Source organism: Macrotis lagotis, chromosome 1 (genome assembly GCF_037893015.1).
Source record: "Macrotis lagotis isolate mMagLag1 chromosome 1, bilby.v1.9.chrom.fasta, whole genome shotgun sequence".
NCBI lineage: Eukaryota > Metazoa > Chordata > Mammalia > Peramelemorphia > Peramelidae > Macrotis > Macrotis lagotis.
In genome coordinates this window covers 714,552,469-714,575,602 of record NC_133658.1, presented here as the reverse complement: position 1 = coordinate 714,575,602, position 23,134 = coordinate 714,552,469, and the positions used below count along the sequence as shown (strand labels likewise).

The following is a 23,134-nucleotide window of genomic DNA, read 5'->3' as shown; positions in this document are numbered from 1 at the left end:
CTCATTTTTAATTTAATGCTACAGGTGATTTCATGTTTTATACTTCCCATTTTTTATTCACAACTTACTAAGAAGTAACTGCCCATCTTTTCATGAAGTCACTTTAGAATTTCCTTTTTGAATCCCTGTGATTCAGTAAATAAAGTAACACAGTCCAATCAAATAAATCTGGAGGGATCTAGAATATCCTATTATCTCTTGAAACTATAGTATATATTTTAGTACCAGAAAGATAACTACTTACTCTCAAGATATGCCTAATTATATGTCATTATTAGATATAGATAAGCACTGGCAACTGATTAATGGAGGAATACACATACATTTCTTCCTATGTTGTCTATCTTAGAAACAATATGATTTGTTTGTGTGACAGTTACCAGTGAAAGGTTGTTAGCATCGTAAGGAGCTAAAATCTCATTAGTAAAAACAAGGCTGCAGAACATAGAAGCAATATAATTAAAATTATTCTGTAAATATTTTATTTAGAATATTTCTAGTAGGCTTAAATTTCTTTGCATTCATCCTTCATATTTTCTCTTGTAACAAGGAGCTATGGAATAATATTTGGAACCAAGCATCTGAAAAATTGATTAGTACTTTGGGTTATATCAATGTGTGCATTCCCAATCATAATGAATTTTATTATATCACTTTTTCAGACAATTACTGTGTGATGAACATTAATCTCTTAACTTTATGTTACAGAGCAGAACAAAGGGCATTAGGTTCATTTTAGAACACCTTCACTCATATCACAAAGTATTAGCTTGGTCAAGTCAATTCACTTCCCTATCTCATTTTCCCTCCCTGTGTTCTTTAAGGTGAGCTTTAAGAACCTTTCAGCTCTAAGCAATGAATTCGCAGGTAATCCAATGTTATATTCAGTTTTGTGTGTGAACAAATTTTCAAACCATTCATTTTATGTGTCCATTCTTCCTATAATAAATACATTGCACTCAGATGTGCTATTTTCTATTGTATTTCCTTCTGTGAGAAATAGTCTAGATGAAAAATAGAGAGCTAACTCTCTGAAACTCACAAATTGCAGACCTCAAGAAGAAAAATTACATATTATTTCTCATCTTTTATTAGTGGTGATAAAAATTGAAATGCAGAATTTGTTATATTTTCACTACAATTTATGGTTTTTATTGTCACATGGAGAGAAAGTAAAAACATAATGTTTTGGATGTATTTACATCAGGAATTACATGTTATTTCATTTTTCACTTCATTCCTAAATCTCTGAGGGAATTGAAGCAAAGAAAACCTCCATCTTTGTAGAAGTTTTTGGATTTTATGACAAAAGGTTAATTAATTCATTTTCTGGACTATAAGTGACTGAAGATAATTTTCATAAGGGTAGTGGTAATGTGAATACTATATGAGTATTTTTTTACTCAAAAAATAGAGTTATGATCTTTTCCTTCATCTGTCTACAAAGATATAGATAAATGACTTCATGTTTGGAACACATGCTTTTTTTCTCCTTAATTAATGAAATTCTAAAGAGTAAAATGTTTAAAAATGTGTAGAATTTTCAGTGTCTTAAAGGTGTCATTTAAAATATCAATTATGGCAAAACTTTATGGATAACATAATTGGATGATTAGTCATCATTTAGAAATACAATAACAAATCAGTATTAATTGAAAAATAATTGAACTTTTGACAAAATCATATCTTTAAATGCAAATAATAAAAATTGTCCTTCTTTTCATTCTTTCATTTTGCTATTTATTAGTCAGCTTCGAAAATATGGAGCATCAAGTTCTTAGGACAAAAAGTAAAAAGATTGGGATGCTGTCTTTGTTAAAAAAAGTTATCTTCTTGGAAAAAATATTTTCACATACCTAAGCTTCAGTTTCCACAGAGGTTCAAAGTAAAAAAATCTTAAGTTTCCTCCATCAATCAATATTTAATAATTGTCTACTATTTTGTCAGGTACTGTGCTAAATGCTTGGGAAACAAAACAAATAAAGAAAAGAAAAAAGAAAGAAAGAAACGTCACTGTAATGAAGAGCTTACAATCTAATGAATCTTAATTTTTTGAAAAAAATTCTCTCTTTCATTATGACATTTTTGAAATATAGGGCAAAGAATCCAAATTTTTGTGTTAGTATTTGTATTAATGAAATGTTATTATCTTGGGAGCAAAACTGAACTATTTTCTGTTAGTCTTTTTAGAGGCAAAAATTGGGGCAAAGTTTTTCATATTTTTCAATTTAGAGAGTCATAAATAGACAACAAGGTGGTACAGTAGGTAGTGTCAGGACTGGAATCAAATAGATATGAGTTCAAATGGGACAGTCAACACATACTTGATATATGTTCCCTTAACCCTCTGCATCAATTCCTCATCTATGAAATGACTTAGAGAAGAAAATGTCACACCACTGCAATATTCTTACTATGAAAACCACAAAGTATGGGGGGGATAATGGGAGGATAGTGAAAAAGTTTGGAACACTACAAGGAAAAAACTCAGCAATGACAATAAATAGGCAACAGGTTTTTTTTCCCTAAAATTATATATACTTATGCATATGGAAATACATATACATTTATAAATAAACTCGGGGGCATTTCAGTGGCATGCTTGTTGAATATGAATCAAAAGTATGATATGATATCATGTGTCTTCTGGTTGCTGGGACAACTGGGCAGGTGATAGAACCAATGTACTCTGCCTTGTTCAGGACATATTAAGTGTATTTTTTCAGTTCCAGACAGTACAATTCAACATTAGCAGTTGATAAGACATAGAACATGCAGAGAAGATCTATCAGAGACTCCAGTGAAAAATGCTGAGGTCATGGTATATCAGAATATTTAAAAGTTCCTGAAGAGTGTGGCTAGAAAAGCATTCTCCTATTCCCTTACCTCATAGACACCAATAACTCTATGATGTTCTTAAGGATCTACAGTTGCTTCCGTCTGTTCTTTGTTCCCACAGTCAAGTCATTAGGATGGTAATGCTTTTACTTTCAAGTGAACTAGATTTCTGTCCGAGGGGGCTATGCAAAGTTCCAAGTTCTCTTCCAGAGTCAAGTAGGACTAGTGGCAAGATATAGATCAAGAAGTCTGGAGATGATTCCCTGATTGTGTGAGACCTGGGTCTTTTTAAGTTAAAGTGTTTCCCAACTCTCAGTTTGATAGAGGCAAAGCCCATTCAGTGATTGAGACTAGGTGAAACCCCAGGGTAGCTAGAGAACACTGAATCAGACAGTAATGATTTTTAAAGATGATTGAGGTGGAAAAGTACCATTCATGAAGAATTTATATCTTTAAAAATAGATCAGGAATATTGCTTCCAACCCTTGATAGCGTAAATTCTTCAGAAACAAAAAAAATTGACTTTACTAAGTAGAATTCCTTACTTCATTTTCCTCCTTATACTTTAAATAGCTTTGCAAACTATTTGTGTCCCATAGTCCCTGCAAGGACTCATTCTTGCTCAGTGCCTGAGTTAGCAGGCATCCTTAAGCAATTTAATTCCTTCTTGGTAGAAATTTACTTCATCTTGACCGGCTTGATGTATCAAAAGACCTAAAGACTATTGTGAGCATTCAAATCATTTTCCTGCCTGCCCTTTTCAGTAGCATTTCCAGTTGCACATTTCTATATAAAACTTTTCAAACTATAATCAACTCTTGAATTTTTTGAGGACTAGCTATTTAAATAAATGATTGTATAGAATCTTGCAAAATATTCCACTGAGTTCATATGAGCCCCTAGAGAATAGAGTAAGCAAAGATGGCAAAGACCCAGAAGGAACCTTTATGAACTAGCTACTGTCTACAAAGCTCTAAGTTGGGCAGGAGAAAAATGAAAATGAAATAATATATAGATAAGAAGTAGAAAAGCTGAAATTTTAGCTCAGATCTTTCAATTTGCAATTCATTTCACATTCTAAGACTGATCAAAAAATTCATAGCTAGAAGAGTCTTTTCCTTGTCACTCATTATCCTTGCCCCATTCACCAGAACCTGTGATCCTAAATCATCTGTGATCTTCTTGTATCCCAATATAATTAGATTTTTTAGGTCCAAAAGTTTAATAGCCCTGTTTCCTTTCTATCCCTGTCATTCTGTCACACTAGCAAAATTCCTGACACAAATGAGAACTTTTGTCTACATCTTCAGTTTCAAGTAGTTTGTTTCCTTTTTGATGTACTTCATTCTTTCAAGGAAGACTTCAATCTCTTCTCTCATTTCTATAGATGCATTTCAAAACAGTAAAAAGCTGACTCTTCCACTGAAAGCTATACTTTCAATTTTATTCTTAATACCTTCATCTTGATGTTTTTCTGAGTTCTTCAACTCAATAAGCCCAAAACTGAACTTTCCATCTTTCTTTTTTAAACCTGCCCCTTTACCTTCATTTCTGTTGTTAGTACACATCATAATTTAGTCATAAAGAGCCATTTTTAAATTTTTTTTCTCTCATATATAATCATTTGGAAAATACTATTGATTCTACCTTTACAATATCTTTCATAATCTTCTTTTCCCTTCCATTCATCCTATCCCTATGTTAGTTCAAGTTGTTATTTCTTTTGCCTATGAAATGATTTCCTAATTCCAATCTCTCTTCTAGTCAATAAATTCTTCACATCATCCAAATTAGTATATTAATTTATAAGCATGACAATGTTACTAACCCTCTCCCAAGCCTTCAGCATGTTTCAATTACCTCTAAATAAAATATAGTCTTTGTATTGAAAATCCAATGCTCTTTATAGTCTGAATCTAGACAATCTTAACATTATCATCCATTAGCAACAATGACAATGATGACAACAGCAACAAAAATAACATCTAATATTTATTTAGGCAGGAAATGTAAGCATTGCTCTTAAATAATTTGTATTTTTAAGATTGTCAAACCAGATTATTCTCTATTATAAGATCATACCTACATGTTTCTCATCTCTATTTTTGTGAAATCTATTCCATATATTTCTAATTATCATTCTTTTTTTTTCAAACTCCCTAAGTGTTTAAATTCCTCCTCTACTTAAGGCTCAGTTCTGCTGATAACTTCTAATGAAACTTTCTCTGATACCTAAAGTATAAAGAGATCCAAATTCTTCAATTTCATACTTTGGTAACTTATTGAATATTTCATGTGATGGAAGGTTATGGGAGGTGGAGTAACAGTCATAGCTCCAAAATTTTGACCTTGGGTAGCTAGGAAAATTGTGATGCCAAATTAAAAAAAAATTGGAGTAATTTGAAAAAAGATCATAGAATTCAGTCCAGAAGGAAATTTAGAGATTGTCTAGTTTGATCCTATCTTCATTCAGATGAGAAAATGCCTGAGAGAGAGAGAGAGAGAGAGAGGGAGAGAGAGAGAGAGAGAGATGTGGCAAAGGACATAAAAGTAGAAAACTCAGGATTCAAGGAAGATCTGTTGTGCCCAGATCTGCCACTCTTTGCATTTCACCATGTGCATCCCTTTAAATTAAGTTTGCATAACTTCCAGTAGATGAAAGTTGAGAAAATCAGAAGACAGTAAGAAAAAGTAGATTGAATTAAACCAATTGGAAGAGGTTGTATCAAGAAGAAGAAGAGAACCAAGAGAGATTTAGTGACAGCTTGAAGTAAACATTACAGGGGTTATCATAGGACTAGATTTTAGTTCTCTTCATCTAGTCTCTTGCTTTTTTCTCTAGACTATAAAGACTATTAATAAAAAGTTGGAACCCATCAACATTTTAAGTAGTTACTAATCCTTTCAAAACATTCTATAATAGAATGGCTAAAACTTGTAGTTGAATAATGAGTTTTCTCAAGTATGTTCAAATTTCTTTTTACCAAATGCTTAATGTTTCTTTATAGTAGGGTCTTTTCCCCACCTTTATCTTAGCATTCCATGTTTTCATTTTTTGATGATTAAAATAAATGTAATTATTTATTTTTGAATATTACAATTTTCCCTCAAATCTTGCTTCCCTCTCCCCCACTCCCCCATAAAAGGCAGCCTGTTAGTCTTTACATTGTTTCCATGCTGTGCATTGATCTAAATTGCATATGTTGAGAGAGAAATCATATCCTTAAGGAAAAAAAATAAAACAGAAGAGATAGCAACATTGCACAATAAGATAACATTTTTTCGAATTAAAGTCAATAGTCTTTGATCTTTGTTCAAACTCCACAATTCTTTCTCTGAATACACATGCTATTCTCCATTGCAGAGGCCCCCAAATTGTGCATGATTGTTGCACTGATGGGATGAGAAGTCCTTTAAGGTTGACCCCAATGTTGCTGTTAGGGCGTGCAATGTTCTTCTGCTTCTGCTCATCTCACTCAGCATCAGTTGATGCAAATCCTTCCATTCCCATACCTCCTGGTTTCTAATAGAACAATAGTGTTCCATAACATACATATACCACAATTTGTTCAGCCATTCCTCATTTCACTTAATTTCCAATTCTTTGCTACTGCAAATAGAGCTCCTATGAATATCTCTGTGCAAGTGATATTTTTACCCTTTTTCATGATCTCTTTAGGGTACAGACCTAGTAGTGGTATGGCTGGATCAAAGGGCATGTATATTTTATTGCCCTTTGGGAGTAATTCCACATTGTTCTTCAAAAAGTTTGGATGCATTCACAGATCAATCAACAATCATTAGTTTTCCAGATTTCCCACATCCACTCCAACATAGATCATTGACTTTTCAGGTCATATTGGCCAGTCTGAGAGGTGTGAAGTAGTACTTCAGAGCTTCTTTAATTTGCATTTCTTTAATAAGTTATGATTTATTATCTTATTTATTTTGAATTTTAAAATTTTTCCCCCAATCTTCCTTGCCTCCCCCCACTAGAAGGCAATTTGTCAGTCTTTACATTGTTTCCATAGTATACACTGATCCAAACTGAGTGTGATGAGAGAGAAATCATACCCTTAAAAAAGAAACATAAAGTATAAGAGATAGCAAGATCAGACAATGAGATATCATTTTTACCCCTAAATTTAAGCTAAAAGTCCTTGGTCTTTGTTCAAACTCCACAGATGTTTCTCTGGATACAGATGGTAGTCTCCATTGCAGAGAGCCCCAATTTGTCCCTGATTGTTGCAGTGATGGAATGAGTGAGTCTATCAAGGTTGATCATCATCCCCATGTTGCTGTTATGGTGTACAAACAGGGCTGCTATGAATATTTTTGTACAAGTGATGTTTTTACCCTTTTTCATCATATCTTCAGCATGTAGACCCAGTAGTGGTATTACTGGATCAAAGGGTTTGCACATTTTTGTTGCCCTTTGGGAGTAGTTCCAAATAGCTCTCCAGAAAGAGCCATTATAGCATGTAACTTTTTTTCATTACGATCTGAGAAGGATGTATTCCCTATTTCTGCCTTACTGCATTTGATTATTAGGTTTTTATGGCCTAGAATATATTCAATTTTTGTGTAAGTGCCTTGTACTACAGGAAAAAAAGTATGTTCTTTTCTATCCTCATTCAACTTTCTCCAAAGGTCTATCATGTCTAGGTTGTCTAACATTCTATTTACCTCCTTAACTTCCTTCTTTTTTTATTTTATGGTTAGATTTATCTAAATCTGAGAGTGGGAGGTTGAGGTCTCCTACCAGTAGAGTTTTGCTGTTTGTGTCATCCTATAACTCATTCAACTTTTCCTCTAAAAACTTCGTGTATACATATTTAGTATTGAAATTTCTTCATTATCTATGGTATCTTTTATGAGGATATAGTATCCTTCCTTATCTCTTTTAATGAGATCTATTTTTGCATCTGTTTTTTCCCAGATAAGGATTTTTACCTCTGCTTTTTTCCTTCCAACTGAAGCAAACTATATTTTGCTCCAACCTTTATCTTTACTCTGTATGTATCTATCTGCTTCAAATGAGTTTCTTGTAAACAGCATATTTTAATATTCTGATTTTTAACACAGTCTCCTATTTTCTTATGTTTTATGGGAGAGTTCATCTGATTTGTATTCAGAGTTATAATTACTAACTCTTTATTGCATTCCATGCTATCTTCCCTCTGTGTATCTTTTCCCCTTCTCACTTTATCCATATTCCCCAATATTTTGTTTCTGAATACCACCACCTTCAGTATATTTGCCCCTTTCTATCTAAATCCTCTCCCCTTTCCTTCCCCTTTCCTTTGCCCTTTCTTCCTTCTGTGAGTTCTTCTTTTCTTTCCCCCTCCCCCTTTCCCCTTTTAATACTTGAAAGGTAAGAAAAGTTTCTCAATTTAACTGAGTGTGTGTATGTTAACTTAAGCCTAATCTGATGAGAGGAAGATTCAGGTGTTTCTCACATCCTCCTTTCTTCCCCTCTTTTATAATAGGTCCTTTGTACCCCTTTGTGTAATGCAATTCACCCCATTCAGTCTCCTCCATCCTCCTATCTCTTTACGGTTCCCACTTTTTTAAGGAAATATAGTTTTTAAATCATCCTATCACTCATGGATAAGTCTTGAATGTCCATCACTTCTGGCTAAGTATATTCTCTCTAATAGAGCCACTATTCCCAAGAATTATGACAATCTTTCTCCCAGGTGGCTATATAGCCAGTTTCATCTTCCTGGATAGCAGTTTTTTTTTTCCTCTACCCTTTTTTTTACCTTTTCCTGTGTCTCTTGAGTCTTCTAATGAAGTCCAAATTTTCTATTTAGCTTTGGTCTTTTCATCAGGAAGAGATGGAAATTTCCTATTTCCTTAAATAGGACTTCAATTTCCTTAAATTTCCCACCTTTTCTCCAGAAGAGAAGGCTCAGTTCTGTGGGATAGTGGATTCTTGACTACATTCCAAGTTCCCTTGCTCTTCAGAATATTGCATTCCAGGTCATCAGTCCCTTAATGTTGATGCAGCCAGGTCCTGTATAATCCTAACTGTGCCTTACTTGATTCTTTGTGGCTTCTTGCAGGATTTTCTCTTTAATCTTATAGTTTTGGAATTTGGCCACAGTATTCCTGGATGTTTTCATTTTTGGATCCCTTTCCAGAGGGGATCTATGTATTCCTTCTATAACTATTTTGCCCTTTGGTTCCATATTATCCAGGTACTTTTTGTTACTAAATCCTATATTGTTAAGTCCAGGCTCGCTTTCTCTTCAATGTTTTCAGGAAGCCCAATCCTTCTCAGGTTGTCTCTCCTCATTCTATTCTAAAGAACAGTGGTTTTTCTGATGAAGTATTTTACAATTTCTTCATTTTTTAAATTTTGGTTTTGTTTAATAGATTCTTGTTTTCTCATGAAGTCATTAGTTCCCACAGATTCCATTATATTTTTTAGAAAATAATTTTCTTCATTTACCTTTTGCAACTCCTTTTCCAATTGGTCAATTCTATATTTGAACAGGTTTTTCATTTGTCCAAGTATAGTTTTGAGAGAATTATTTTCTTTTTTTATTGGTCCAATTGTATTTTCCTAGGATTTGTTTTCTTTTTGTGAGTTATTAACTTTCTCTTACAAGATGTTAATGTTCTCTTGAGTTCTGTTTTCCAATTTTTTCAATTAATTTTTTAAAAATTCTTTCTGATTTCTTCTAGGATGTGTTTCTGGACTGGAGATCAATTGATATTTTCCTCAGAAGTTCTAAATCTCTCTGATTCAGGGTCGTTCATATCTAGGTAGTTTTCTGTATAACCCCACCTCTTTCCAATGGACTTTCTTCATTGTCCTAGAATCTTGTGTTGGGGGGGTTGGAGAGGCTGGCTCACAGAGGTTTGGTTTTGAAATTTCTAGAGGCTTTGTTCACTTGGCTTAGTATCTCCAAGTGGGCTAGCCACTAGGGGGTGTTGGTTGCTTTCTCTCTAGTGTCTGTGGACTTGATTTGAGGTTCTCTCCTAGGCCTGGATGATGTGAATGGTGACAGAAGGGTCTGAATTATCCTTGAACAATGTGGGGTATGGCCTGGGGCAAGAATGTTAATCTCCCTTTCAGCTGAGGGAGCTCTGCTACCCACACCTGAATCTGGGTGTGGTGGACAGGCTGTTACTATATTTTTTTCCTGGGAAGCAGTCTCTTCTGAAAGTATAGAGCTCAGGGCCTTAGCAGAGTGGATTGACGTCCTACAGCTCTCTGCAACTCTCTGTGCTGGAGCTCCACAGACCCTTGCTCCCACAGCCAAAGCCTCTGTGGATGATGTGAAATTAAACCAGGTTTCACTCCACCCTGACTGGCTCTCTGCTCTCTGCCCCCAGTTAACCCACAATTCCAGGAGACAGACCTTTTGGTAGATGTTCTTCTCCTAGCTTATCTTTCAGGGTTTTGTAGATAGGATTTCTTTTAAGAGGTTTCTTTCATATTATTTCTGAGGGGAAACCAGGAGACCTTAGTTTAGTGCCTGTCTTCTCTCTGCCATCTTGGCCAGAAGTCTCCTATAGTAGGTTCTTTAAAGATAGTTATTGAAATGAATTCATTATTTACTTTAGATATTCATGTGAATAATGAAAAGCTGACAACTTTAATTTTGTAAAGTATAATGCAGTGGTCATAATAATAGAACAAGAAATGTTTACTCTAGAGTGAGCAAATATGAGGATATTTGTTATTTGCAGAGACTAACTTTTATTTCTGTTGGACATTTGTTAAGTATCATTGGACTACAATCATGGCTCTAGAATTGGCCTGGGATAATTCTGAGGTGGCAAAAGGGAAAATCTTTATGATAAAATATTATTCATTATCAGCAAAAAAATAGTTTCTAAAAAGCAACATATGTGACCAAAGCATACTAGCTAATTTGAAGGAAGAACATTTGATTGGGAGTTGTAACACATTAATTTGAGTTTCAACAGTGCTATCATAATTACCTGTCCTCTTCCAAATCCCCACCACTTCTCTGCTGGTTTAAATTCCTTCTGTTAAAGCCCAATTCTATTATTACTATATGAACTTTGGAAAATCACAACTTCTCTAGGTCACAATTGTTTCCTAAGTAGTAATGGGTTTTCATTAAATGATTTTTAAGTTATTCTCTTTTTAGCACTTGCTGGTTAGTAGGTTTTGGTCATGTCCCTCTCTGTTACCAATTTTGGGGTTTCTTAGCAAAGATGTCAGTGATTTGCCATTGCCTTCTCCGGTTCATTTTTGCAGATGAGGAAACTCAGATAACCCAATAACTTGGACAGGTGCACGCAGCTATTTTGTGTCTGAATCAAATTTGAACTCAAGTCATACTGATGAGTTCGGATGCCCTAACTACTGACCCAAATAGCTGCCACATGTTTCCTCCAACCCTTCCCCCACAGATTGAGAAAAAAAAACCACACACAAATCCCTCAGTATATATCTACCTAGTAAACTAAAACAGATCACTACTTTAGTGATTTCCAAAAATGTATGTCTCTTTCTGCATCTTAATTTCACTACCTTTATCAACAGATCAGTAGTATGTTTCATCTTCATTATTTCTACTCATGTTATCATTCCTGTTAATTCTTTATATTTTCAGTTATTTTTCTCCACAATTTTATCATTATATTTTTCTCTTAATTATGTTAAAAAAATTTTCATTAATAAATCTTAATCCTATTAAGTAAAAGTATTTATATATATATATATATATATATATATAGAGAGAGAGAGAGATAAAAGAAAAAAGAGAAAGAGATGCTGCTGCTGTTGCTGCTGCTGCTGCTGCTGAAGATTATGATATACAAAGAGACACTGAATGTTTGCATTTTTTTTAGTTGGTCCTGTAATTTCACAGGTTTAGATAAGTACTAGTGTGGTAGTTCCCTTTAACAAAATTAATGATAAATGAATTTTGTTCTGAGTTTGAAGGAAGTTTCAATGAAACACATTCTGAATATTAAAAAAAAAATTAGGCCCCCCCTGTGCATGTACATATTCTTACAGAAAGTCCTGATACAAATGGTGGTGTCTGCTTGGTTGGAGGCAATACCACATTTATAAAGTTACAATTCCATCAGAGTATTAGTGTATGTATACACATCTAATCCTTGGAAAGGCATTAAGCAACTTGAAGTATGACTATGCGGGGAGTTATATTCTTAGAAACTTAGCTGTCACATACTGAATATTGTCGATTTAAAATGAGTGCAATATTGTGATTTGATAGTTATTTGGAAGGCTGGACAACTAAAGAAATATTTGTTATTATTAAATGAATGTATATTCCACTAGCACTATTTTTTCTGACTTCCAAATTCTAAAGATTAAGTTATCATGCTCATCTAGCTTCTTAATGTCTTCATATATATTCCACCTCAAAAAACCTATAGGAAAGAACTTTATTATTTAATTCTTTTCTTATTTTGATTGCAGATGATCACTAAAAAAAACCTTTCCATATGTTTATGCTACTAACACAAAAAATAAAAATGAAAATAGTAAAAATGACACAGACAGACAGAAAGATAGATTGGTAGGTAGGTTGACAGACAGACAGCTACATAGACAGACAGACATACAAACATACATATATTCATCAAATACACACACATAAATCAAAATCTTAATTCCAAAAAGCCATTCTGGGCTCTAGATTTTAATTATGCTTGGACACCTCTACCCCTTTAAATAGCAAATGCATTTGAATACTATCAGATCAATGTTTCTGCTGCAGAGACTAGATCATACTTATTTCTAGCTAATCATCTATCTGGCTTGGCAAGACTGCTTGTCACTCACTTCTTTTGGAATATATTTCCCTATTTTAATCCATAAGGTAAACAATGAAAGATTATCAAAACATAATTCTCTGCAATGTTCTTCTACACAGTCCTCATTATTATCAGCAATACAAGTCCTCCTTTAAAAAGATCAAAGTTGTCAACTTGATTTCCATCAACTTATGACTTGTGTGTTACACAGATACAACATAAAAACAAAATCAACAATATAGTGCCTTGCATACAATTATTTCTCTCCCGCCTCTCCATATATATATGTGTGTGTGTGTGTGTGTCTGTATGTGTACACAAATATTTAGAAACATTATACATTTATAATTTAATTGAATTTAGCAAATATTTTTCAAGTGCCTATTAGGATGAGACAATTTTTTCACTACCCCCGAAGGTCCTTACATTTTTTTTCTGATGTTTTAATATTATTTTTTCCAATAACTTGTTTTGAAAGTTTTTCCAACATTCATCCACATGAATATTTATAAGTTACACATTTTTCTACCATCCTCCCTTCCTACTTTCCTCCCCTCAGTGATCAAAAGTCTGTGAAAAGTTGCATATGTTCATTTGTGTTTGACATGTTTTCACATTAGTCATCTTTGTATGAGGAGTTAGGCTCAAAGAAAAAGAAAGAAAGCCATGCAATAGGGAGGAAAAACATAAGAGATGACTTTTTTTTAAATGAACATAGTAGCCATTCATGTTCTGTGGGTTTTTGCTTTATTTTGTTTTGTTTTCCTGTGGATGGTATTGTCCAAAACATGTCTACCAGGTTGGATCTTACATTTTAATAGTGCCATACAACATACATGAAGGAAAGTAACTACAATGTAATTTGAAGAGAAAAAGAGAGCATCAATACCTGAAGAGATTAGAGAAAAAAAACCAAACAAAATTGAAGAATGAGAAAGGTAAATTCAGGCATAAATTATGGTTTATGCAAATCCATGGAAGTATGAGATGACTTGTCAAGGTGGGGAACTTTAGAAGGTCAAGACAAGCTAACCAACAGAAAAAAAAAACCCAATAATGTACATAGATATTAAATATTCTATAGTCAAGAGGCAATAGGAAACAATGTTCAACTGATAATGCAAATGTTTATTTTTTGCTACCTTTTTATTTACCATAAAAACCTACGAAATTAACAGAGATATAGGCAATTTTCTTCACCTTGTACTTTATCAGGTATTCTGGAAACATATTGCAATTATTCTTTATTTAGAATTATAAAATTTAATTTCATTAAATACTTGTAAATAATTTTATAGCCTTCTATTTTATATGTCTTCTCTATGCAGAAATGATCTTCATTTAATTGAAATTTTTGTTTTGCTTTCCTAAAAAATTTTATCATTTTATTATTATTTTGATAAGTGTCTAGGCACGTTGGGGTGGTCATTTAAAATGGATCACTTAGCACTTCAAACTATTTGGCAATATAACGATAGAATAATTGCAACAATGTTTGTTTATAGTCATATGATGGAGACGGTCCAGTAACACCATGCTATTACAGTTATTGCCATTGAGTTCCAAATCCCCACTTAGGTGCAGGGTCGAGGCCAGTCAATCATTACCATCTGTTCATCTTTGTTATTGTTTCTCATTATAATTTGCGAAGGTCAATGATACTAGGCTTGACAGAAACTCAGCAAGAACAAAAGTAATAAAGCAGCTTTGAGACCTGGGAAGCTTAAGCTATTCCAAATGACAGACAGTTAATTACCTGAGTCTGAAACATTAGACACACTGGGAGAAATTCAGAACTCTGCAATATGGTATATGCCCAAGTATAGCCTTATTTGCTTGTTATTCAGTGAATGGTGCTATCTTATTAGGAGATGTGAGCATAACCTATGGCAGATGAAGACATTCAAGTGAAAGTAAAGGAAGTATTTCACTTAAGTGTTACACGCACTGTGTGGATAAGACAAGCTGAATTCTTGCTTGAATGTCAGTCTAAATGTAAAAAACAGAAACAAAATTGTACAATCCATATATAAGGTCACATTCAAAAATAATTCTGTCCACCGATTTATTTGGAAGTGTGTTTTTTTATTTTAAATGAGAATAGTATTTGCAATGTAAAAGAAGGGAGAAATATTCTTTCCTTCCAAAGATACCTCAATTCCCTCATTAATATTATTCTGTTTAAATATTCATTTTGAGAACAATTAGGCATGAAAAGTTACTCTAGACAGAGGTAATATAAGACTTGGGCTAACTTTTTTTGTGAGTTTTATTATATTTATTTTTATTTTTTTGTACAAATTTTTTTTTTTATACATTACTATAATGTAGCTGAGTGGCTCAGCAGGCTAATCAATGGCCCTGGGGCCAAGAGGCCCCAAGCCCATATACACCTGTAAGGCCCAGCAACCAACCGGCCCTGTGGTCCCAGACAGGTCATCCAATCCTACTACCTTGAAAGAAGTAAAAAATAAAATGTATTATATCTGGCCACTCTCCCCCCATAGTCCACGCTCTCCTCCATCACTCACACCTCCCCTGTCCCCCATCTCCCTTACCTCCTTCTCACTCTAGATGTCTATAACCCCTTGAGTATATATGCTGTTTCCTCTCAAAGCCACCTCTGATAAGAGCAAAGTTTCCCTCATTCCTCCTCACCTTACCCCCTTCCATATCATTGCAATAGCTCATTGTAATAAAAAAAATCTTATTATATGAAATATTTTGGTCTATTCCACCTCTCCTTTCTCTTACTCCCATTACATTTCCCTTTTAGTTGGGCTCACTTTAAAAAAAACTAGCTATTTAATTGTGGTCAAGTCCTTTGAACTCCCAGTGCTCCAAGCACCTCTCATGTTGAAGAGGGACTGTTGATCTATATCAGTGTGAAGAATTTCCAAAACAAAGAAATCATTACAATGATAAAATCACAAGCTTGAGTCAAGATATAAAAAATAAAAATAGAAAAATGTTCTTTCTAAAGGCAATGCTTGACCTTTTGAATCTTGTATAGGGATTTTTTTGGTTAGAAGAAAGAAAAAGGCATTTTGGTACAAGGAGAAAATACCTTGCAGTTTTGAGTCACTATTAGATGATCTGTCTAACCTGAGGATTCTACTGACTTATAGTCAGCTTCAGGGTAACGTATTTTTTTCCTCCCCTGTTATTCACTTGAAAGAGGAACAAACCATTGGCAGATATAGTTTTCATGCTGAAAGAGATAATTTTAGAGCTTTCATCATTCCAATACCAACAATATTTTCTCTTCCAAAAATATTAAATATTCAGTAAGGATCTTCTAAGAGGACAATATATTCATTATCCACAAATAATTGAACTTAATCTGAATGTGCATAATTTAATAATTTGTAATTTTGCTAAAAAAGATTAGGAATGAGACATTCATGATCTTCTCAGCCATTTGAGAAGAGGGATCAAGACATAGAACATTTGTTTCTCTAAGTTCTTTCAAGGTGATATTTCAATCTTTTCAAAGATCTTATTTAAAAGACACACAAATGTGTGTGTTAATGGATATTTTATACAATCATATTTAGTTTTTATATGAATAAGATTATACATATTTTATAAATATATCTGCAAGTATTCCTATTATTTGTATGTTTAAGTTTAAGATTTTTCAATGCCTTTAAAAATATAATCATCTCTGGAGGTGTATGTTAAAATTGCACTTAAGAAATTCCATTTATTGTCTTTCAAAGAAAATCATTTCTGTGTTTTTTTTTTTCCAACTAGGACCCCTACTATGGCTGGCGGGCTATTTTCAATTGACAGAAACTACTTTGAAGAGATAGGAGCTTACGATGCGGGAATGGATATCTGGGGTGGAGAGAATCTTGAAATGTCTTTTAGGGTAATTGTTATTTTACTTCTTTTATATTATTATGAATATCATAGGCAGAACATTGAATAACATTTTATAAACAAAATGAAATCTATTGATTGATAATTTCAGTACACATTTAAGAATAATTCTTTGCAATATGTCATATGTAGCTTTGATTGTCATTTGGCAAAATTATATATGTTGTTTTTTAATTTTTGTTGAGTCACAATTGTATTTTGAGAAAAATACATAACTATTTGTTCTCTTACTGTCTTGGGATGGAATTTTTGGGGGGGAGAAAAATAACACTACAAACTTCACCTTTTTTACCCAAAATTTGTGAATGTATATGTAATTGGGCATTTTAGGATCTTCTTTTGTTAATTCTGATGTTATTCTTTAATATACTACTTTTAAAGAAATATTAACTACTTCAGTAAAGTGATTTTTTATCTAATACAGTTTATTTTAAAAATTAATTTATTTATAAAGTTGCCTTTCAAGTTTTTTAAAATCTTGAACTTACTTTATAGATACAGAAGAGATCAGGACTATTAGGTAAATGACATTTGTATTCTATAGTGAAAGGTCCTGGGACTTTTCTTTGATAAAGATAATATTTCAGTGCCAAAATTCTATATATCTATGTAGGTTGGCAGCTTCTCTACAAACAAAAATTTTTGAAAGAAACTGAGTACCTAGAAAAGTAAAAATACTAACCCAAGATCATAAAAGAAGTATATTTCATAGACAGGAATTGAATTCAGTACTTCCTAGCATTATGACCAAGAATCTATCAACCATAGCTTGAGAACTAATGTTTACTTTTATTCAGTATTTAAAATCATAAATAAACCTGACTATCAAGAAATGTGTAAATAATGAGACAGATTTTATTAAACAAAGTTCCTTGCTTTAGAAGAATCAGTACTTTTTCTAATAGGGTCTTTTTATTGCTCAATTGTTTTCAGTTTAGTGTTTTCAGTTATTCTTCAATTTTATCTATTTTTACATGACACCATTTGGTATTTTATTGACAAGAGTACTGTAATGTTTTATCATTTCCATCTCCACTACATTTTCTAGAACTGTAATTTTTCCTTAAAGAAATATTTTATTTATTTTGAGGTTTACAATTTTCCCCTATTCTTGTATCTCTCCCCCCACCTCCCCACAGAATGCTCTGTTAATCTTTACATAGTTTCCATGGTACACATTGATCTAAGTTGAATGTGATGATAAAGAAATCATGTTCTTAAGGAAGAAAAATAAAGTATAAGAGTTAGCAAAGTTACATAAGATAATAGGTTTTTTTTTTCTAAATTGAAGCTGAAAGTGTTTGGTCTTTGTTCAAACTCCAAAATTTCTTCTTTGATTCAGACAGTTTTCTCCATCACAGATATCTCCAAATTGTCCCTGATGGTTGCACTGATGAAATGAGCAATTCCATCAAGGTTGATCATCACCTCCATGTTGCTGTTAGGGCATAAAATGTTTTTTTCTGGTTCTGCTCATCTCACTCAGCATCAGTTCATGCAAATCCCTCCAAGCTTCTCTAAATCCCCATCCCTCCTGGTTTTTAATAGAATAATAATGTTCCCTGACATACGTATACCAGTTTGTTAAGCCATTCCCCAATTGAAGGACAGTCATTTAATTTCCAATTATTTGCCACCACAAACAGGGCTGCTGTGAATATTTTTCTATAAGTAATGTTTTTACCTGTTTTCATGATCTCTTCAGAGTACAGACCCAGTAGTAGTAGTATTGCTGGATAAAGGGTATGCACATTTTTGTTTCCCTTTAGGCATAATTCTAAATTGCTCTGCATTAAAGTTGGGTGAGTTCACAGCTCCACCAACAATGTATTTGTGTCCTAGATTTCCCACATCCTTTCAACATTGATCATTGTCCTTTCTGGTCATGTTGGCTAGTCTGAGAGGTATGAAGTGGTATCTCAGACATGTTTCAATTTGCATTTCTCTAATAAGTAGTGATTTAGAGCAATTTTTCTTATGACTATGGATCATTTTGATTTCCTCATTTGTAAATTTCCTTTGCATATCCTTTGACCATTTGTCAATAGGGGAATGGCTTCGTTTTTTTTTGAAAATTTAAGGGGCAGCTAGGTGGCGTAGTGGATAAAGCACCAGACCTGGAGTCAGGAGTACCTGGGTTCAAATCTAGCCTCAGACACTTAATAATTACCTAGCTGTGTGGCCTTGGGGAAGCCACTTAGCCCCATTTGCCTTGCAAAAAAAAAAAAGAAAATTTGACTCAGTTTGCTGTATATTTTGGAAGTTAGTCCTTTGTCAGAAATACTAGTTGTAAAAACTTGTTTCCCAATTTACTACTTTTTTTATCTTGTTAACAGTGGTTTTGTCTGTGCAAAAGCTTTTTAATGTAATGTAATCAAAGTTATCTAGTATGTTTTTAGTGATGTTCTCCCTATCTTCCTTGATCAAAGACTGCTTCCCTTTCCATAGATCTGACATCTTCTAGTTTGCTTATAATGTTTTTTATGTCTAAATCCTGTATCCACTTTGATCTTATCTTGGTATAGGGTGTGAGGTGTTGGTCTAATCCAAGTATCTTCCATATTAACTTCCAATTTTCCCAACAGTTTTTACTGGAGAGAGTTTTTATCCCAATAGTTGGACTCTGGATTTATCAAATAATGGATTACTATAATCATTTCCTAGTCTATTCCAGTGATATTAGACTCTACTTCTTAACCAATACCAGAAAGTTTTGATGAATGATACTTTATAATATAATTTTAGATCTGGTGAGGTTAAGCCACCTTCTTTTGCATTATTTTTCAATGAATACCTGGGAATTCTTTATTTTTTCACTTCTCCATATAAATATACTTGAAATTTTTTTCTAACACATTAAAATATTTTTTTGTTTAATTGGTAGGGCTCTAAACAAGTAGTTTAGTTTTGGTAGAATTGGCATTTTTAATAAATTAGCTCAACCTATCCATGAACAGTTGATATTTTCCCAGTTATTTAAATCTGATTTTATTTGTGTGATTAGTCTTTTGTAATTGTTTTCAAAATGGTTTTGAGTCTGCTCAGGCAGGTAGACTCCCAGCTATTTTATATTGTCTGAAGTTACTTTGAATGGGATTTCTCTTTCTAGTTCTTTCTGCTGTATCTTGCTAGTCATATATAGAATTGTTGAAGATTTATGAGGGTTTATTTTATATCCTGCAACTTTGCTAAAGTTGCTAATTATTTTTAATAGTTTTTGATGATTTGAGGAGATTCTCTAGGTATACTATCATGTCATCTGCAAAAAGTGAAACTTATATTTCTTCCTTCCTAATTCTAATTCTAATTCCTTTGATATCTTTTTCTTGTCATTGCTAAAGCTAACATTTCTAACATGATACTGAATACTAGTATTGATAGTGGGCATCCTTGTTTCACCCCATGATATTATTGAATATAATATTAGCTGATGGTTTTAGAGAGATACTGCTTATTATTCTAAGGAACAATCCATGTGTTGCTACACTCTCTAGTGTTTTTAGTAGGAATGGGTGCTGGATTTGGTCAAAAGCCTTTTGATCTTCTCTTGATCTAATCATTTGATTTCTGATAGGTTTGTTATTGACATAAGCAATTATATTAACAATTTTCCTAATATTGAACCAACCCTGAATTCCTGGGAAAAATCCTATTTGATCATAATGTATTATCCTAGTGATAACTTATAATCATTTTGCTAAGATTTTATTTAAGATTTTTTGCATCTATATTAATCAGGAAGGTAGGTCTATAATAGTCTTTCTCTGTTTTCACTTTTCCTGGTTTAGGTATCAGCACTATATTGGTGTCATAGAAAGAGTCAGGCAGAAATGGCTCAGGATTTCCTGATTTCAAATCTGGCATTAGACACTTAATCAATGCCTAGCTGTGTGACCTTGGGGAAGTCAGTTAACCCCATTCCCTTGCAAAAAAAATGTTCTGTCTTCACCTGTTTTTTGAAAGAATTTATATAGAATTGGAACCAATTATTCCTTAAATCTTTGATAGAATGCACTTGTGAATCCATCTTGTCCTGGAATTTTTTTCTTAGGAAGTTCAATAATGGCTTGTTGAATTTCTTCTTCTGAGATAGAGTTATTTAGGTTTATAATTTCCTCTTCATGTAATCTGGGCAACTTATATTTTTGTAAATATTCATCCATTTCACTTAGTTTGTCAAATTTATTGGCATAGAGTTGGGGAAAATCATTCGCAAATTATTACTTTAATTTCCTCTTGCTTGGTGGTAAGTTCACCTTTTTCATTTTTGATACTAGCAAATAAGTTTTCTTCTTTTTTTTATTAAATTGACCAGAGCTTTAAAACCAGCTCTTGGTTTTATTTATTAGTTCAATAGTTTTCTTGTTTTTGATTTTATTAATTTCTCCTTTAATTTTTAGAATTTCTAATTTGGTATTTAATTGGGGCTTTTTAATTTGTCATTCTCTAATGTTTTTAGTTGCATATTTAGTTCAATATTTCCTCTTTCTCTTATTTATTCAGGCAAGCATTTAAAGATATAAGATATACTCTGACAGTCACCTTGATTGAATCCCATAGGTTTTGGTATGTTTTTTCATTATTGTCATTATCTAGGATAAAATAATTAATTCTTTCTGTAATTTGTTGCTTGATTAACTCATTCTTGAAAATGAGGTTATTTAGTTTCCAATTAGTTCTGGTTCTATTTCTCTCTGGCCCAATATGGCATATAATTTTTAGGACATTGTGATCTGAGAAAGATGTATTCACTATTTCTTCCTTTCTGCAATTGATCATTAGGTTTTTAATGCCCTAGTACATGGTCAATTTGTGTGTAAGTACCATGTACTACAGAAAAAAGGTACATTCCTTTCTATCCCCATTCAGTTTCTTTCATGAGTCTACCATATCAAGGTTTTCTCAAAATCTATTTACCTCCTTTACATTCTTCTTGTTTATTTTATGATTAGATTAATCTAAATCTGAGACTGGGAGGTTGAGGTCTCCCACTAGTAGAGTTCTGTTGTCTGTCTTCCTGTAGTTCTTTCAACTTCTTCCCTAATAATTTAAATGCTATACCATTGGGTGCATACATATTTTGCATTGAAATTTCTTTATTGTTTATGGTACCTTTTAGGAGGATAGTTTCTATCTATCTTTGCAGCTGTCTGAGATAAAGATTACTGCCCTTGATTTTTTCACTTCAACTGAAACAAAATATATTTTGCTCTAACCTTTTACGTTTACTCTATATGTATCTCTCTGCTTCAAATGGGTTTCTTGTAAGCAGCACTTTGTAGGATTCTGGATTTTAATACACTCTGCTATTCACTATGCTATGCCCTCTATGCTATCTTCCCTCTGTTTGTATTTTCCCCTGTTTTTCCCTTTATCCATATTCCCCAGTGTATTTTTTCCTCAATACCACCAATTTCAGTGTGTTTGCCCTGCTATATCAAACCCCTGCCCCTTTCTTTCCCCATTCCCTTTTCCTCTTCTTCCTTCCATTCTTCTGTTTTTTCCCCCTTTTGTTCCCCTTCCCTTCTTCTCCTTGAAAATTAAGATAAATTTCTTAACTTAACTGAGGGTGTGCAAGTTACCTTTAAGCCAAATTCGATGAGATGAAGATTTAGGTGGTTCTCACATCTTCCCTTCTTCCCCTCTATTACAATATGTCTTTTGTACCTCTTCATGTAATGAGATTTACCCCATTCAATCTCCTCCATCATTCTGTCTCCTTTCTGTCCCACCTTTAAAGGAGGTATAGTTTTGAAATCATTCTGAGTCACAGGAAAGTTATGAGTGTCCACCAATTTTGGCTAAATATATTCCCTCTAATAGAGTTACATCTCTGGAGAGTTATTAGAGTCTTTCTCCCAGGAAAGGATTTTGCCAAGTTAATCTTATTGGATAACAGTCTCATGGATAAGTCACGGATGACCATACTTCTGTTTAGGTGTATTCTTTCCAATAGAGTTACAGTTCTCAAGAGTTATGTGAATCTTTTTCTCATATAGGGATGTAGCCAGTTTCATCTTATTAGATAGCAGTCTTTTTTCCTTACCTTTTTTTAAACTTTTCTCTGTCCCTTGAGCCTCCTCCTTGATGTCCAAATTTTCTATTTAGCTCTAGTCTTTTCATCAGGAAATGTTCGAAGTCTCCCATATCATTAAATGTCCATCCTTTCCCCTGGAAAAAAAGACCCAGCATTGCAAGATAGTGGATTCTTGACTGCATTCCAAGTTCCTTACTTTACAGAATATCTCATTCCAGGCCCTTCATTCCCTTAATTTTGATGTAGCAAGATCCTGCATTATCCTTACTGTGGCTTCTTAATATTTAAATTATTTCTTTCTGGCTGCTTAGAGGATTTTCTCTTTTACTTGCAAGTTATGGAATTTGAGCACAAAGTTCCTTGGTGTTTTTATTTTAGCATCTCTTTCAGGAGAGGATCAATGTATTCTTTCACTAACTATTTTCCCCTCTGGTTCCATGATATAAGGACAATTTTTCATCACTAAATCCTGTAATATTAAGTCCAGGCTTTTTTTCCTCTTCAGTGTTTTCAGGAAGACCTATAATTCTCATGTTGTCCCTTCTTGATCTATTCTCAATGTCAGTGGTTTTGCTGATGAGGTATTTTACGTTTTCTTCT

At 33.3% G+C, this 23,134-nt stretch overlaps 1 protein-coding gene across 1 annotated transcript in view; it reads left to right on the top strand.

Annotated features, from left to right (window-relative positions):
• GALNT13 (polypeptide N-acetylgalactosaminyltransferase 13) overlaps positions 1-23,134 on the top strand; it is an 870,176-nt gene that overhangs the window by 488,937 nt on the left and 358,105 nt on the right. Inside the window, exon 7 of the mRNA XM_074215960.1 lies at positions 16,369-16,486. Within this exon, the coding sequence (XP_074072061.1) occupies positions 16,369-16,486 (118 nt within the window). The remainder of the gene's footprint in view (positions 1-16,368; positions 16,487-23,134) is intronic.